This window comes from Apostichopus japonicus, chromosome 12 (assembly GCF_037975245.1).
Source record: "Apostichopus japonicus isolate 1M-3 chromosome 12, ASM3797524v1, whole genome shotgun sequence".
Lineage (NCBI taxonomy): Eukaryota > Metazoa > Echinodermata > Holothuroidea > Aspidochirotida > Stichopodidae > Apostichopus > Apostichopus japonicus.
The window spans coordinates 16,562,423-16,578,227 of record NC_092572.1 but is presented as its reverse complement, the minus strand read 5'-3'; the positions used below and the strand labels follow the sequence as shown (position 1 = coordinate 16,578,227).

At 37.3% G+C, this 15,805-nt stretch overlaps 1 protein-coding gene across 6 annotated transcripts in view; it reads right to left on the bottom strand.

Moving 5' to 3' along the window:
* Positions 1–5,958: 5,958 nt before the first annotated feature.
* Positions 5,959–15,805, bottom strand: part of LOC139977964 (uncharacterized) — a 33,151-nt gene continuing 23,304 nt past the window's right edge. For all 6 annotated transcript variants that reach the window (XM_071987805.1, XM_071987806.1, XM_071987807.1 and 3 more), the window contains 2 exons: positions 11,178–11,298; positions 5,959–6,989 (listed from right to left, as the gene is read on the bottom strand). In XM_071987805.1, the coding sequence (XP_071843906.1) occupies positions 6,796–6,989; positions 11,178–11,298 (315 nt within the window). In that variant the 3' untranslated portion in view covers positions 5,959–6,795. The remainder of the gene's footprint in view (positions 6,990–11,177; positions 11,299–15,805) is intronic.

Genomic DNA, 15,805 nt, shown 5'->3' with positions numbered 1-15,805 from the left:
TGGTCATGAAAATTATAATTAAAAAGCAACTCTCTACCGGACGGCGACAGAGAGGAATGAAATAAAAGAGCTTCCAATACCCCGTGTTGGCATTAATACAATAACGCTTGACCCAAGAGGTTTTGAGAGCACCAACAAAGCTGTGAACAAATATTTTTTTAAAACCCCCCTTTTCATAACCCAATGGGGTTATACATAGTAATTTTCCTTACTTTATCAGTTTTCCCGTTCGAAATAAATCAAAAATAGTACTTTGGATCTTATCAATAAAATCTTTTGGAGGGCTAGGCAGATTCCTTTGGGACCACGTATCTCCCGCACGGAAGCAGATATGGACCTGGGAGTTGCAAATTTGGGCTCCTGAGCATCGGTTACCCCCTGTTACGTCATTTGGGCGAAATCGATTTTGGATCGATTTTTGGTCAGTTTTGGCAAAACTGCAAATCAGGTTTTTTGCCCCCCACGCCCCAACACAGCACCTAATTCCAAAATAAACTTCAGATTCGTAATCAGCGTGTCACGAACTACCAGAAAAGATACACATTTATCGCTTTTGCGACAATTTTTTTTTTCACCTCAAAGAAAAGTAAGACCGAAAAACTTTTACGACGAACAAAGGTTATAAAACCTTTTGTTGTCCCTAAAAGTTCTTCGGTTTTCTATTGTTCCTCTGAAGTTGCAAACTGAGCGAAATAAGTGTCATAAGAGGGTGCACGACGCATCTTGCCAGTGATACGTGATTTCAAAACAGTCAAATAAAACCTTTGTTTGTCATCTTGAGTTTTATCTTGACATTTATGAATAAATGGGTCAATTTTGGCAAAAAACTGTTAGAGGTACGTACCCCTTACGGTTTTTTTAGGTGCAAAAACTTTTTGTCGCAAAGGCGATAAATGTGTATCTTATTCGCGACACGCTGATTACGAATCTGAAGTTTATTTTGGAATTAGGGGTAATGGTCGAGGGGGGCGAGGATGGTCTGTGGGGGCGCTTTCGACACTATCTAAGCGGAGCGCCACCACGGGTAGGCGCGGAGCGTAGAGAAATTTTTCAATAAAGATGCTCCCTAGATCGCCGGAAATGACCCTTTCCGGGCCTTGCTAATATGCAGATAAATGAAGAATAAATAGGTGTCATCGCCAAAAAAATGTGACAAATGTCAATAGGTAGATGAGAGCGCATTAAAAACGTCAATAATCGCATATAAATAAAAAGTGGTAAAAAGCTGAAAAGGGCGCCAGCAGTCCATTTGAGTCCGTCAGGGGGGCATCCGCCCCCCTGACTGTATGGACGCTCCGCCACTGCCAGATAGACCACCCAAACCCCCCTCCCCCTTCCATGGTACGCCATTTGACGCAAGAATAACACACCCTCAATGCAACCTACAGCTAATGGACACTTTCGTGGTATGATTATAGTCCCCCAAATGAGCCCATATCCACCGATATAATTAAAAAAATGTTCTAATAAAAATAAAAAAACTCCTAGTAAATGCCCACCACAATATTTTTTTCTGAAAAAGGCAAGTCTCTCTTAGAAATATGTGATAAATACAACTTAACGATAATTAACCAAAATACCAAACCTAGGATGAACTCAATAAACAATATTACAGAACTACTTGACTACCCATATAACCTCAAATCACCTCGCAACTAAAACACATTCGATACAAATCCTAGAAGATGACTAAATCAGTGACCATTTTCCACTCGTTTTTGAGCTAGACATAAACCTCAACTGCATGCCAAATAACGAATTGACGTATAATTAAAATAAAACAGACTCCCAAAATACAACAACCAAAACAACGAGCTAAATTACATCGACAATTACTGTGACAGCGTTGCCCATCATATCTTCTATACTTTCAAAAGACACTGTCCCTTAAAAACAAAACAGAAAACGAAAACTAAATAAGAATATTCTTACACTTATGAAACTCAGACGTCGCCTACGTAGAACTTATATCATCTCCCGAGACCCAACTCTAAAAACCCAAATTAACCAACTTAAATAGCAATAAACAGACAAATATTGGCGGATGAACAAAAGCGCGTCCAAAACAACTGCGATTTAATCATTAATGATAAAAACCAGAAACACTTTTGGAAAAGTTAAAAAAAAAATCATTAACCCCATTACAACACCAAACACAGGTAAAACAGACCAAGGCCTTAGATTAGAGATAACGTAGGTAACCTCATCACAAAAACTCAAGACCAAATAAAGCTAATTGAATCGTACTTTGAAAGTATATTCAATATCTACGATGGCCCCCCATACGATATCAGCTGTAAACACGAAATAGACCGTACAATTATCAGTAATGCAACCAGCTTTAACACCAACCCATTAGGATGTCTCAACAAAAAACATCCCTCTGCTCAATAAAATAGATATCAACAATTGGTATAGTGCAACTAAAACATGCATCCTCCACTGGTCCTGACAACATAAATGACCAAATGCCTAAAAACTCCCCTCCGATATTCATTAACTCTCATATTTTCCCACTATTTAACGAACTCCTTACACTGGGTTATTTCCCAATCCCATGGAAATCCGCCAAAAAGATTTTAATACCGAAACTAAGTAAAGACCGCACCAAAATTCAAAACTATCGACCAGTTAGTCTCCTCCCAGCCTTAGGTAAGATTTTCGAAAGAATTATAGATAACCGAACCATAACCCACCTAGAGCAAATTAATCACCTTTCCCCGTATCAATCGGGCTAATTCCGCCCACACAAATCTACAATAAACCAAACTTTCTGCTTATCTTATTTTTTTAGCCTCTGAAGAAGATTCTGCTAGGATCGAAACTTTTACACATTCTATTACACAGGCTCTCTAGTGGATAAGCAGTTTGCTAACAGTTTTATTTTATTTTCATTCTGCTTATCTTTTAGGCAGAACAAAGGTTTGTGAATCCTTTGTTCGTTTTAAAAGTATTTTTTCGAGTTTCTATTGTTCCTCTGAAGTTGCAAACTGACCAAAAAAGAGGCCGATAGAGAGCGCTCGACGCGTCTTGCCAGTCATACGTTATTTTAAAGCAGTCAAATCAAACCTTTCTTATTCATAAATGTTCTCCAGTTTCACGGTGTTGTTTCCTCGGAAATTGTATGCTAAGCGATAGAAGTGTTCAATGTTTTAATCGTAATTTTTTCTTCAAAAATGGAACGGAGGGTGATAAAAAATACTGCCTGATACTGTTGTTTTAACTGGTTGTTGTATATTAATAGTTTTCAACCGCTCCGCGACATGAGCTATGCAGATTCAGGAAACGTTGCCTTGACCATTACTTTAGCAACAAGGCAATCAAAAGAATTAAGATCTTTTAAGGACTCACAAATGTAGAATTTATATTCCAAAATGTTTCAATACCCAGAGATGCTCTATGTATGAGCACATGGACATATTCTTTGATCAATTTGAGCAAGAAAAGCAGCTCTGCCACCCCTTTAATAATTAATGAGTTACATGACATTGTTTTATTTTCACTATGGAACATTTTCACAAGTTACTGCCAAACCTAGAGTCATGTAGTATTATTCACTGAAAATAATGCCAAGTTTAAGACCATTTGAAATATGAAGTTCAATAAAGGTGTACGTGTTGAGTTATCCTGTTTACAAGTACAGCATTTTGAACATCACCCTCCGTTCCATTTTGAAGAAAAAATTAGCATTATTTCTCAACAGTTGCTGTGACGCAGTGGTTAGCAAGGGCGTAGGAACCGGGGGGCTGGGCCTAACTGCGCCAAAGTTCAATACAGGGGAACTTGAAATGCAGCTATTGGTCAAGACAAATTGGTTGGGACACGGTATATCATGTCCCCACTACTGAAAAAGTTGATGGGGACGCGTCCCGCTGTCCGCACCAGGATCTGCGCCCATGGTTTGAAGGCTGTTCATCCTGGAACGCCATTTTCATGCTCACTTATATGATGTGATATCTGCTGTTTGCTTAACAAATTCGAATAATTGAAATGAGACTGAAATAAATAACTTTGATTTGTTTATTGTGCAATTCCCCACATTCTTTTCATTTCGAAAGACGCACAGTTTCAAGTTCAGTACACTGAAGGTTTCGATTCTCTATCTGCCTTCAGTTTAGGTAAGATCTTGGGATATTCATCCCTAGATATCGCTGGATATTGCTAGAAATCCATACAGCACAGTGTTCTTGGTATTTCTTGGGATTTTTCGGGCCTGATCTTGGGAAATTGCAAAATCGGGAGTGGTTACACTCCATTTAGGTCAGTGCACGTATGGCAAGCCGTTTTAACATTTACCTCGCAATTCGACTTAAGTCGAATACATTTCACTTAAGTGGAATTCAATATCACTTAAGCAGAATACTATTTAACTTACGTGGAATTCTATTTCACTTAAGTGGAATACCATTCCACTTAAGCTTAATTGTATTTTACTTAAGCTGAATTCATCAACTTGTCACTGCATCTTACTTAAGCTAAATCTATTTCACTTAAGGGGATTGTATTTCACTTAAGTGGAATTGTATTCTACTTAAGTGGATACAATTCCACTTAAGTGGAATGTCCTTTCTATTTCATATATATATATATATATATATATATATATATATATATAAACAGTTGTACAATTGTGCTATGAAACCAACTGTGGCTGGTCTCGAACTCGACCGAGTCGTCAGATAACATGATGCATTTCGGTATTAGACTAACTAATATATATATATATATATATATATATTAGAGAAAAGGTACTCCCTCCTTTTCTCTAATATATATATCACTAATATATATATATATATATATAAATATATATATATTAGAGAGAGAGGAAATATGAAAACGTCAAAATGGAGTTGTCGGTGTAAGGGGTAGGGTGAGGCGCACACCCCTTCCAAAATCATCGATCCTTCACTGGCTACCCTATGTGTATAATAGGGATCAGCCCTGTAATTATGTCACTGTTCTTTTTTCTCTTCCCAGTTGCTTGCCCTTTTTTCTACTCCCTCCTTTTCTCCATTTCCTCTATTTCTTCTTTTTCTTTTCCCTGCCTTTCTCCCCTTCTTTCCCCTCTTTTTCCCTTTTTTCTTCTCTCTTTTTTTCTCGCCTCTATTTCTTACCTGGGGGGGGGGGGCGCACGCCCCCAACGCCCCACCTGGATATGCGTGCCCCCAACGCCCCCCCTGGATATGCGCCTGGTCAAGGTGGTCAGAATTTGACCCTAAGTGACCTTTGACCTCTTCATAGAACATTCAGATCTTGTACATTTCTGAGCATGAGGATAATCGCAGCTTTGATTTTGATGTCGACAAGGATTTCAGGCTTTTGGCAGCTGATGACTCCAATTTACATTTGACCTCTTAACAGAACTGCTCAAAGTGTAATGCTCAGTGAGGGGGACCTACCACCTAATTATGACATTTTACCGATGCTACAGATATTCACTAAACTAGACTACAAGGTTTTTGTATTTTGGCCGCTGATGACCTCAATTGACATAACTTCATAATTTCCATCTGTAAATATGAGAAAATTTTCAACATGATACCCTTGAGAAGGGCACTTTTGAAAACATGCAAGAGAGAATAAAAAAACCAGTATTTTTAGGTGCAGGGCAGAGATGGTCTTATGGTATTGCAGAAGTAGTCAAGACTATGCATGAAATAAAGATAGATTTCCCCAGAAAAAAATTCTGCCAAACTATTCCTTAAAATTTAGGAGAGCAGTTTTTTCAAGAGTTTTTAGTACAGCTTCCATAACAGTGTTCTCTATTATATCTCTTGCTATTTCAAGGAAAAAATACTGCATATCTTTCAATATTTACACACATGGTGATACAAAAAAAAAGAAGTAGAAAAGCTTACATATATATACAGTTTATATATATATATATATATATATATATACAGTTATATATATATATATATATATATATATATATATATATATATATATATATATATATATATATATATATATATATATATATATTGTTATGATGTAGCATGTTACTTTAAAGGTTAACTACGCTAATTGATGTTATGCAATTCTTAAATGGTGTATTATTATGCTAATTTGTAAACGTAAAGCACAATCAGTGCAGTTCTAAGCTACGGTCGAGTAACCTCACCGAATGCCATATATATTAGTTTTCAAGGAGTGGCTCGGCCTCTTCTCCCAGTGGCACCAACCTGTACGTCACGCCACGTATCACAACTATGTCTGCATAGCCCTTAGAAAACCTACCTTTTCCGTTCCGGCCTATATATATATATATATATATATATATATATATATATATATATATATATATATATATACAGTTTATATATATATATATATATATATATTTACATATATATATGTACATATAGATAGGGAGTACTCTATTCGATTAAGCCCAAAAGGGTTTCTTAGTTGACTTCCTTTCACAGTTTTTACTTATTTGTACTTTTATTGTCTTGTTCACCTTGTAATACTATGTGATGAAACAAATAATAATAATAAATATATCTTTTAAGAAGCTGCAACATCGGTGGCTCAAAAAGTTTGTGATTCTGAAAGTTTGAGACCGGCAGGTCTTTCTGGTAGCTGGATCGAATCACTTTCCGATTCTTCTTCAACTTTAGTCCTATTTCTAATCCCTTTGTGGGAAACTTCCATCAGCTTGTCATTTTGGATTGATGAAGCGTTCGGCACGTCACTACCAGAATTGGAACAAACTTTTCTGTCTTCTTCTGCCTTCAGGAGGTTATCGTCTGGTAAGCCCTTCCTGATCTGGTAAGAGTTAGACTGTACTTAACTCGGAGGTGAAATGGAGGCTTTCATGTCCATAATGAGACTAGAGTAGGGATCTGAATCGGCTACAGGGGCTTGGGATTCCAATTTATTGTCTCTGTCTGATGTTTCGTCATCTTCCCAAGTCTCTTCCAAATTTAAGTCTTCTGGAGGTCTCTTGGGGAGCTGTTCCATGGTGGACACCATAGGTGGCTCTGTCCAGAAAAGAGTATGAAAGAAAATTACTAGATAGGAATACACAAGCCATGTAGACGTAAGAACTCTGCATAAAGTGTAGATCATGCATGTTACATTTGAAGACTCGAATGAGTCAACGATAGCCAATAATTTTAAGGGCGAAAACGGATTGCTTTGGGTGATAGGAGGGGGTGGGGGATTAACACTTTCTTGGTGGGAGGGAGTCAGAGCCACAGACAGAGATCTAAGAACATTTAATGATTTCCCTAACTTATGTAATGTCAGAAATGTCAAATTTTTTATTTTTTATTTATAACCCATCTACTAGTGAAATGTCTAGTATTGTTGTATCAACTACAGTAGTTACAGAATATTATTATAAAATGTAAAAAAAAATGTAAAATTTTTTTATTGCAATAGATTTACAAGTTATATTACAATGGAAAGACATGAAGGAAAAATTCATAAAAAAGATGACTTTAGAAACAAAGTTTAACAAACCTCAGTTAATTTGTTGTGAATGGTTGAAAAACAGCGCTATCAGACCAGGCTGGATTTTTTATGCCACTTTTAATTTGTAAGGGAACGACCCATTAATTTGCCGAGGTTCATCGGTTTAGAGTGACAAGACTATTTAGTCTAATACTTTAACCATTTAGCTGAGTTCCTCAGATCCAGCACAAAATCACAAAAAGATATTTACCTGTCTCAAATGACATGTTTACAGTGGTAGTACAAATTTGTCAACTTTTGGATAGATGGTGTTTAATTTTCTTTCAATGGGCGCAAGGGTGTTGTTGTTTTAATATCAAGTTAAAGGAACATGCTTTGGTTGAGTGAGAATTTATGTAAAGCCATGGGTTAACAAAACTTAACATTAACATTAAAGCCTGTTCTAGAAGAGCTGATAACATCATCAAGTTAGCCTTTAAAGGAACATATCGGAGGTTTAGCATATTTTAACAGTGCATAGCTTGGAACTGGATCAGCAGTGTGTGAGTGTAAAATCTCAAATTAACCTTGTTCTGGTGGACTACGACATTATTGTGTCTAAAATTCAGCCTACATATTTCATTTAGGTAGATACTGAAGAAGTGACGGATATGAAGTCATGCTGTCGAGGAAGGAAACATTTCTTTTACAATTTTATTAATTCTCATTCTCATTTCATTATCTGACAATAACACGGATGGAGAAATGTACTACATCTCAAACCTGCACATAATAAGAAAGCAAAGCCAGAATATAAAACTGGAGGGTGGAGTGGAGGCAATAAGTAAGTGTTTACTATTTTGAATACATGTGCTGAAAGTTTCTCCATTTTGTTTATCATTATATTGATGATAACACTAGAGTTTCTGTTAATGGAAAAAAAATGCCCAGTATCTTTGCACTTGTGTAGCAAGTCAGTCAATTTCATAGCAAGATTCGCTCGGGTAAATGGAGCAACAGAGTTCGGAGTGGGTTTAGTGGTACTGGATATGTGTTTTGGTGGGGTTACAGACAAAATCTAAGAGATGGGGAATCTAGGTCCCACCCCTGGCTGCATCCAAACAGCAAAATACTAAGTAACTAGGTGTTAATTTACACATAAATAACAGGTCTTTAATTGAGATGGAGAACAACACACAATAACTGCAATGTTCCTAAATATTCCACTAAAACCCACCCCCCCCCCTCTCCCATCCTCCCAGACCAATTCTCTCCTAGTCTCATTACGTGTAGGGTTTCCAGAAAGATCTGGCCTGACCCGGCGTTAATTTTGTTACAACCTTTTTCAAGATTTTCCTCTAAATATATTTATATTTATATCTCTGGGATTATAGGAAAAGATTATCACTGCACAGAACAAAGCCTTATTTGAAAAAACAAACGTGACACAATGCACATACAATTTAAAAAAAAAAAATAACAAAAAATAATGCACAGTAGCATATGGCAAAACTTATGGCAGGTATAATATTGTTTCCAATACACTAGTAACTGCACAGCTACTTTGATGATGGGTAAAAAGAGCAATTTGCTTTGCGTGAATACTTATTCAGTTCTAGGAAAAAAGGAACGAGCTTGTTATCCTTACAATATTCACCCAAAAAAATACTTTACACTAAATCTGAGGACGAAGTAAATAAACTTGATGTATTCTTTATGTCACAGCAGATACAAGTCCCTATTGTATTGCCTTATTTATCACTTGAGTGACTCTGATTGGCACAAGCTAGATTGAACCTGCCTTGAAGGTAGTAGCTTTATCCCTTTGTGTCCTGTATATTTGTCTTGTTTGTGTCTTGTTTTGTGTTATGTATTGTTTTGAGCAGTACATGGTATGCATTCATTTCAGAGTTGGAGAATATTCCTCACTTGACTCCCAGGGTTTGAAAGGTACAGTTGTACAAGACTGGCTGTGTCCTCTGTGGGCGTGGTGTGTGGTTATTATTGCTGTTGTGGTAAGACCCTGTGAGGGCACTAAGTTGTATTCAGGCTTGTTGAGATGCTTGAAGCTTAGCCTGCGAGGCCAACATTTTATATGCAAAAAAACATATATTATTTATTGTCACCACCTGAGTTAATTTGACCAGTAACCGGTTCTGTGTGGATGTATCGTGGCGCCAGTCTGTACCTGGAGAGCAAGTCAAAGCCCAGTGAAGTAAGTCACATTATTTATCCTTGTTATGTGGGGAATGATGTTTCAAGGTATTATAAATTATTTATTCTATTCATTGCTTTTGAAGTGTCACTGTTATTGTGGGGGTTTGTATCCTGACCTAGGTAACTTTGGCTCTAGTCTAGGGGATATGTCAATAATACTTAGTAATATGTGTTACAAGATAATGCAATCAGGGATCACTTTAGAGAGGAGAATTGTGTCTTGGGGTATGGCATGATATTTTAGATACATAGATTATGTTCTAGAATAATCCTGGCCATTGAAGCTGCCCTAGGGGTAGAGATAGTATGCATATAGTAAGTGTTGTATTGGAGCAGTTAGTGGGGGCATTATAGAATTGGGAGCCTTGTGATTATTTAGGACTTGGTGGTGGGTTTATGTAATTATTTATGTTATTATGTGTTATGCGTTTTCAATATCCCAAAGGGAAATTCACATCTGCAGGAAGATTCACTGTGGTTAGGGTTCGTCTTACAAATACTCTCGGGATAATTCCAGAGCATGTATTTAGACAAAATACTAGTTAACGTATTTTGTACCCTGCAGTTCTCGACAATCATCAGCGGAGCAAGAGAGACAAGGGGTGCTGGCCTAAAGAGAAAAGTGGCCCAAAAGACGGGAGTTGGTGAAACAGTGACAGCGACCTGAAGCTTACCAAACTTTTGGATTGAAATTGTCATTTGAAGACGTGAAAAGAGATTTCTAGAATTAATTTCTAGAATTTCCTAATGCTATAATTCTAGTATTCCCTAATTTGTGATTTATATGAAGGGTGTAATTTCATGAAGGGGTGTTTCAGTCGGTAATTGTATCACTATATTTTTCTGTTCTATACACCCACATGTCCGAGTTCTATATGAACAGGTGTTTCAGTCGGTAATTGTATCACTATATTTTTCTGTTCTATACACCCACATGTCCGAGTTCTTTATGGAGTCAAGTACCTAGCTGTTATCCTCGCCTTAATTAACAAAGTTAGCATCATTCCTGTGTTGGTCAGGGGAACAGTGACACTTTAACCTTCGGAAAATTCCACTCTCCTCAACTCTGTTGTACTCCATCGCCTTCGGTAAGACTGAATATTACTAAGTGATATTCCATCACGGTTAGGGATACTTCTTTCTGGGGGTGGGGTGGGGATGGCGGGGACAAAAAATTTAACAACTCCACTCATTCAATACAAAAACTTGGCATCAATTCCATATAAGTTAGGTAACATTCTCGCTTGTGAACTACCATAAATAGAACATTTTAACCAAATTTAAACGTCCCTGATTTATGCTTGACACTCCTGCTAAACGCGCTCGGGTTTATTTAGCAGTAAATCTTTGTACGCAAGACAGACTCATTGGTTAGTTTTGAAATTCATTCCAACTTTCTTCGCACATGACCATATCTGTGACCCGCTCGCAAACAATAGTCCTACAACCCATTGTCTCCAGCATACTGCTACCAATAATTTTATACAATGCGAGCATCATATCCATCTTGTACTCTCAACGTACCAAACCCAAAAGGAAGAAACTTGAAAATGTACCTGGCTCTTCCTCCTTCTGTACGGCTTTATGAGATTGAATGACCCTTTGACCTAGCATCTTGATCTCTGCTAACAGTCTCTTCACGGAATCCTCTGATTTTACTACGCTGTCCTTCAACGTCTAAGCAGAAAGAAGATGGATTAATAATCAATCATGCAAATATGGATTATTATACAACACCTAATTGTAGTCTGGTCATTTGATTGGTCAATTGCTCGTTGATTGCATGCAAAATCCGCTCTATTCCACTCTATGAAATAGAACCATGAGTTATACTTTTTTGGTAGCACTTTTTCAATGGTAAGAGAGCAGAGAAACCTGTCTGTTCAAAACAATCAGTTGCATGACTGCATTTTACCCATCTTAATATAATATGTTGTATAACACAAATAATGAATGGTTTCCATTCGTGCAATAGTGCAAATATTTCATTCATTGAAGATGTAATTTGTTCCATTCAACTCTGCTGCGCCCTGTTGAATGGAACATTCCATCTTTCAACTCATGAAATATTTGCACTATTGCACTCATAACCATTCAATATTTGTATAATAATCAATCATGCAAATATGGATTAATAATCAATCACGCAAAGATGGATTAGTAATCAATCACGCAATGAATGAGCTGGAGCTTGTGGATTAAACACCAAATGTTTCATCCCCTACAGCAGTGGGTAGTTTCACTCAACATTCTATTAAAACGAAAAGTAGTGTAAGCAATGAAACTTGAAATTTTCAACATGTTACATGATGTTGCATGTTAGTCGCAATTTAACCTTGCATCTCATGATATTAAACACTAACATGTTAGGACAGCCCTTGAACAAAGCAATAAAACGTACATTAAACTAATGAAACTATACTCAAATTGACAGTTGAATGATCCATTAATTAATAGTTTTGTCATCTCACCTTCATTCTGCCATGGATTGCTTCATTAGTGATCTTAATTCCTTGCATACCTTGAAGGTAGCCATCTTTATCAATCATATCTCTCCTGAAACTTGCCTAATAAACTCCCTTGTTATGGGATCTTAGCATCTATTACGATTAAAACATAAGACAAGATGGCAATCTATGGTACTCATCTCTTTTATGATGGAATGGATCTACAATGAACTTTGACCTTGACCCTAAACAACTGCATAAGTTCTAATTTAAAATTTGTCTCATTATAGTCAACATATTTGTGGTTTAATGACTGTTTCCAACATGCTGACAAGCAGAAAATGGCTACACCTTCTGGGTATTTGACCTTTCACCTATGACATGTAGACAATCACCAAAGATCAAGTTTACAGTACATGGTCAGGCACCTACCCACCAAGTTTGAACCTGATCGGACTAACAGTCTAGGACACACTCTTTGCACAATTTAGACCAATTTTAACTTTAACTCAATTGACCTGTTAACTACAAGCCTTAACAGCTAAATCTGTCTTGTTTTAAACTTTGTCTCTTCATTCTCTACATATAATGTGGTTTAATGCCTTTGTCCAATAAGTTGGCATGCAGAAAATGGCTAAAAACTAATTTTTAGATTTCTTGACCTTCGACCTCTTTGACGTCATCAATCACGCAGGCATGAGTTAACATGGTCAGGCACCCACCCACCAAGCTTGAACTCGACAGGACTTGGGGTCTAGGAGGAGTTTGCAACATACTTAGTTTTGCTCACTCACTCACGCACACAGACATACACATGCACACTCACTCACTCACATTTTTGATGTGGGGTGAAGTACAATATCTCATCTCCCTATTCATTACATGAAGGGAGATGAGATCAAAACAAACTCAACACAAGGTCACAAACAGTTCTGCTTTACAGCAAGAAATAGATAGTGGTCTACTTTAAAATGCACTGTGCAGTTTTCAGTACAGTCAACTGTTTATATTGTAAATTTAAAAATCATATCGTTTAAGCAGCTTATTTTAGCCGCCCACCCCTCCTCCACTCACCCCCACCCCAAATTGAGTTCTATTAACCTTCCCAATCCTTTACAACTTGAGATAGTTTAAAATGTCATTACCAAGACACAGCGTTACCTTTCAACAAGTTACATTTATGGTAAGTAAACATTCAGTTTGGGATTATCCAATAACTTGTCTCAATACATTGCATTTACTTTTCCCAGTCAGTTTCTTATTTTTGAATTGTTTTACAAAAGAATAAAACATAGATAATATGTTGCCAGCTGACAAAACCTTGTTTAGAGAGTGAAACTTACTTATCACTGGTTAAAATGTCCCTGTAACTATCGCTACCACTGGACTCCGTGTTCAGAGATGAGCCATGCTTGTACTCGGACTGAGCCGTATCTCCTAAATTTTCTATAGCCACTTTTTGTGGGGAGAATAAACTGCAGCGGAAGATGAAAGAAAAGAGAACCAACAATGTAGACAGACAGAGGGTGAAAGAAGAACAAACAAAACACACTCAATGAACATAAGAATATGTACGTCAGGAAGCAGGTCGATGGCAAAATACCTCTTGCGGTAATGAGCTTAAAAATTATCAATCACTGATAGAAACAACTGCGGTATGCCTTTTAACCCTTTTCATGCCTTAGGTGCCCTCTTGATCATCCTACAACTTTATCATCTAAGTCAGGGCTCTAAGATTGTCCAAAACTCCAGCGAAATTTGTGCCAAGAGCCAGTAAATATTGAGCAGCTGCATGAAATGTTAAGGTTTTGATGTACAGTTTTCAAAACACCACTGAAAAAAAAGTTGCTCTTAAAATTCTGTCTATTCTACATGTTTCTTCTCACTCTGGAAACCATGCCCCTTGGTGCCTTTTCACAAGTGTATGTAAATAGCCTTGTTTTCCTACTAAAACTACAAAGTTGCCGTAGTGCCCCTGCTATCTCAATGAAAATCAAAGACAATTTCTAATTCTCTCCCTCGAAATAGTGGCTGTGCCCCTCCGGATTCTTAATGAGAGTACATTAATAAACTGGGTACTTAGGTGAAAACTGCAATTGCTGATTCAAGGCACCAAACTGCATTAAATAAAAGCTTTCAATATATAAATATCTCTGCATCCTACCCTGTTGGTTTCTGTTACAGCTTATTGTTGCTCCATTTACTGATACTGTTTATATAATAAACTACTTATTATCGACTTTTGTTTTCCAAAATATTCTGTTTTGATTATTCTTGTGTGCAATTACTCCACCGTAATGTTCAGCTACAGTAGTAGCAGTGTGGTCTAACACAGTTGAATGTTAAATGGATTCCAGAGGGGTGAGAAAGGTAAGGATTTGGGATGGGTACAGTGACAGGACTCACAGGAGTAAGGATTGGGGAGTACAACAATTACAGCCCATCATATATGGAGGGACTATGCCTACCTGCGTAAAGAAATATGTTGTCCAGACGAAGAACAGATTTATCCTCTAAACTTGACAAATATATATATATATATATATATAAATATATATATATATATATATATATAAATATATATATATATATATATATGTATGGTAGTTCGTGGAATAGCAACCCATACTTTATTACAGATCAGTACGCCTGACGATTGCTGTACAACTACTTGCACAAGAGTGAAACTCTGATTAGCAATGGACTCTTAATAATTTAATGTTTATTACAATATATATATATCAATATATATATATCATGCTCTACTTCGGTATTGAGCCCTCTCACCGTTGATAGTATTTTAGCTATATTTTATAGTTTGGCTCCTGAACCTCGGTTGAGCACTCTACTTACTAACAGCAGTACATGCTTTTACAGCTTAGTATGGAACGATACAACATGAACTACTCGGGCAAGAACATTCCTTTGCCATCAACTAGAGAATACTTGAAAAGACTGCTAGAGATGACAGAGAAGCTGATAAACGGATGCGATGGAGAGCATTATTTATCCTGGCCGACACTGACACCGATGCGGAAACGAGTGACACCAGCCGTGACAAGGAAAACACCGCCACCACCGATGCATACGGGCTAAAATCGAGATGCGTCCCACCACAAATCCCGGAGTTGGTCTCATTCGAGTCCGATTTGCTGGAAATGGTCGAGAACATTAAGTTCAAGGAAGTGACGGAGAAGTTCCTGTCCAACCTCAAGAAGGACAAAGAAAACATCACATCCTCTAAAGAAATCTTCGTAGAGGCGGACAAAACCAGGAACATGTACAAGATGGACCCCGCCAAATATGGTGGGTTGCTAACTGTAAACATATCTCAGAAATACAAAAATGCGGACCGCAACACCGCCACCGAAATAGACAATGAATACACAAGTCTAGCTGACAAATTAAAAATAGGTAACCGAATAAATAAAACTGGACCAAAAACGGCTTTCGTGACAATCAAGGACCACAAAGAAATTTTTCAAGATAACACAAAATGCAGGCTAATAAACACAAAAAAAACCTGAAATGGGACGAGTGAGCAAGGCCATGCTTGACCACATAAATGCAAACATACCACAAGCATACTGGAATGGATTAAAAATATACAGGAAAAGAGCAGTCTCACCTTTCTGGTCTTCGATATTGTTGATTTTTACCCTTCAATAAGCAAGGATCTCATACACAAATGTCTAGCATGGGCCAAAGCATACACCAGAATCAGTGATACTGAATAC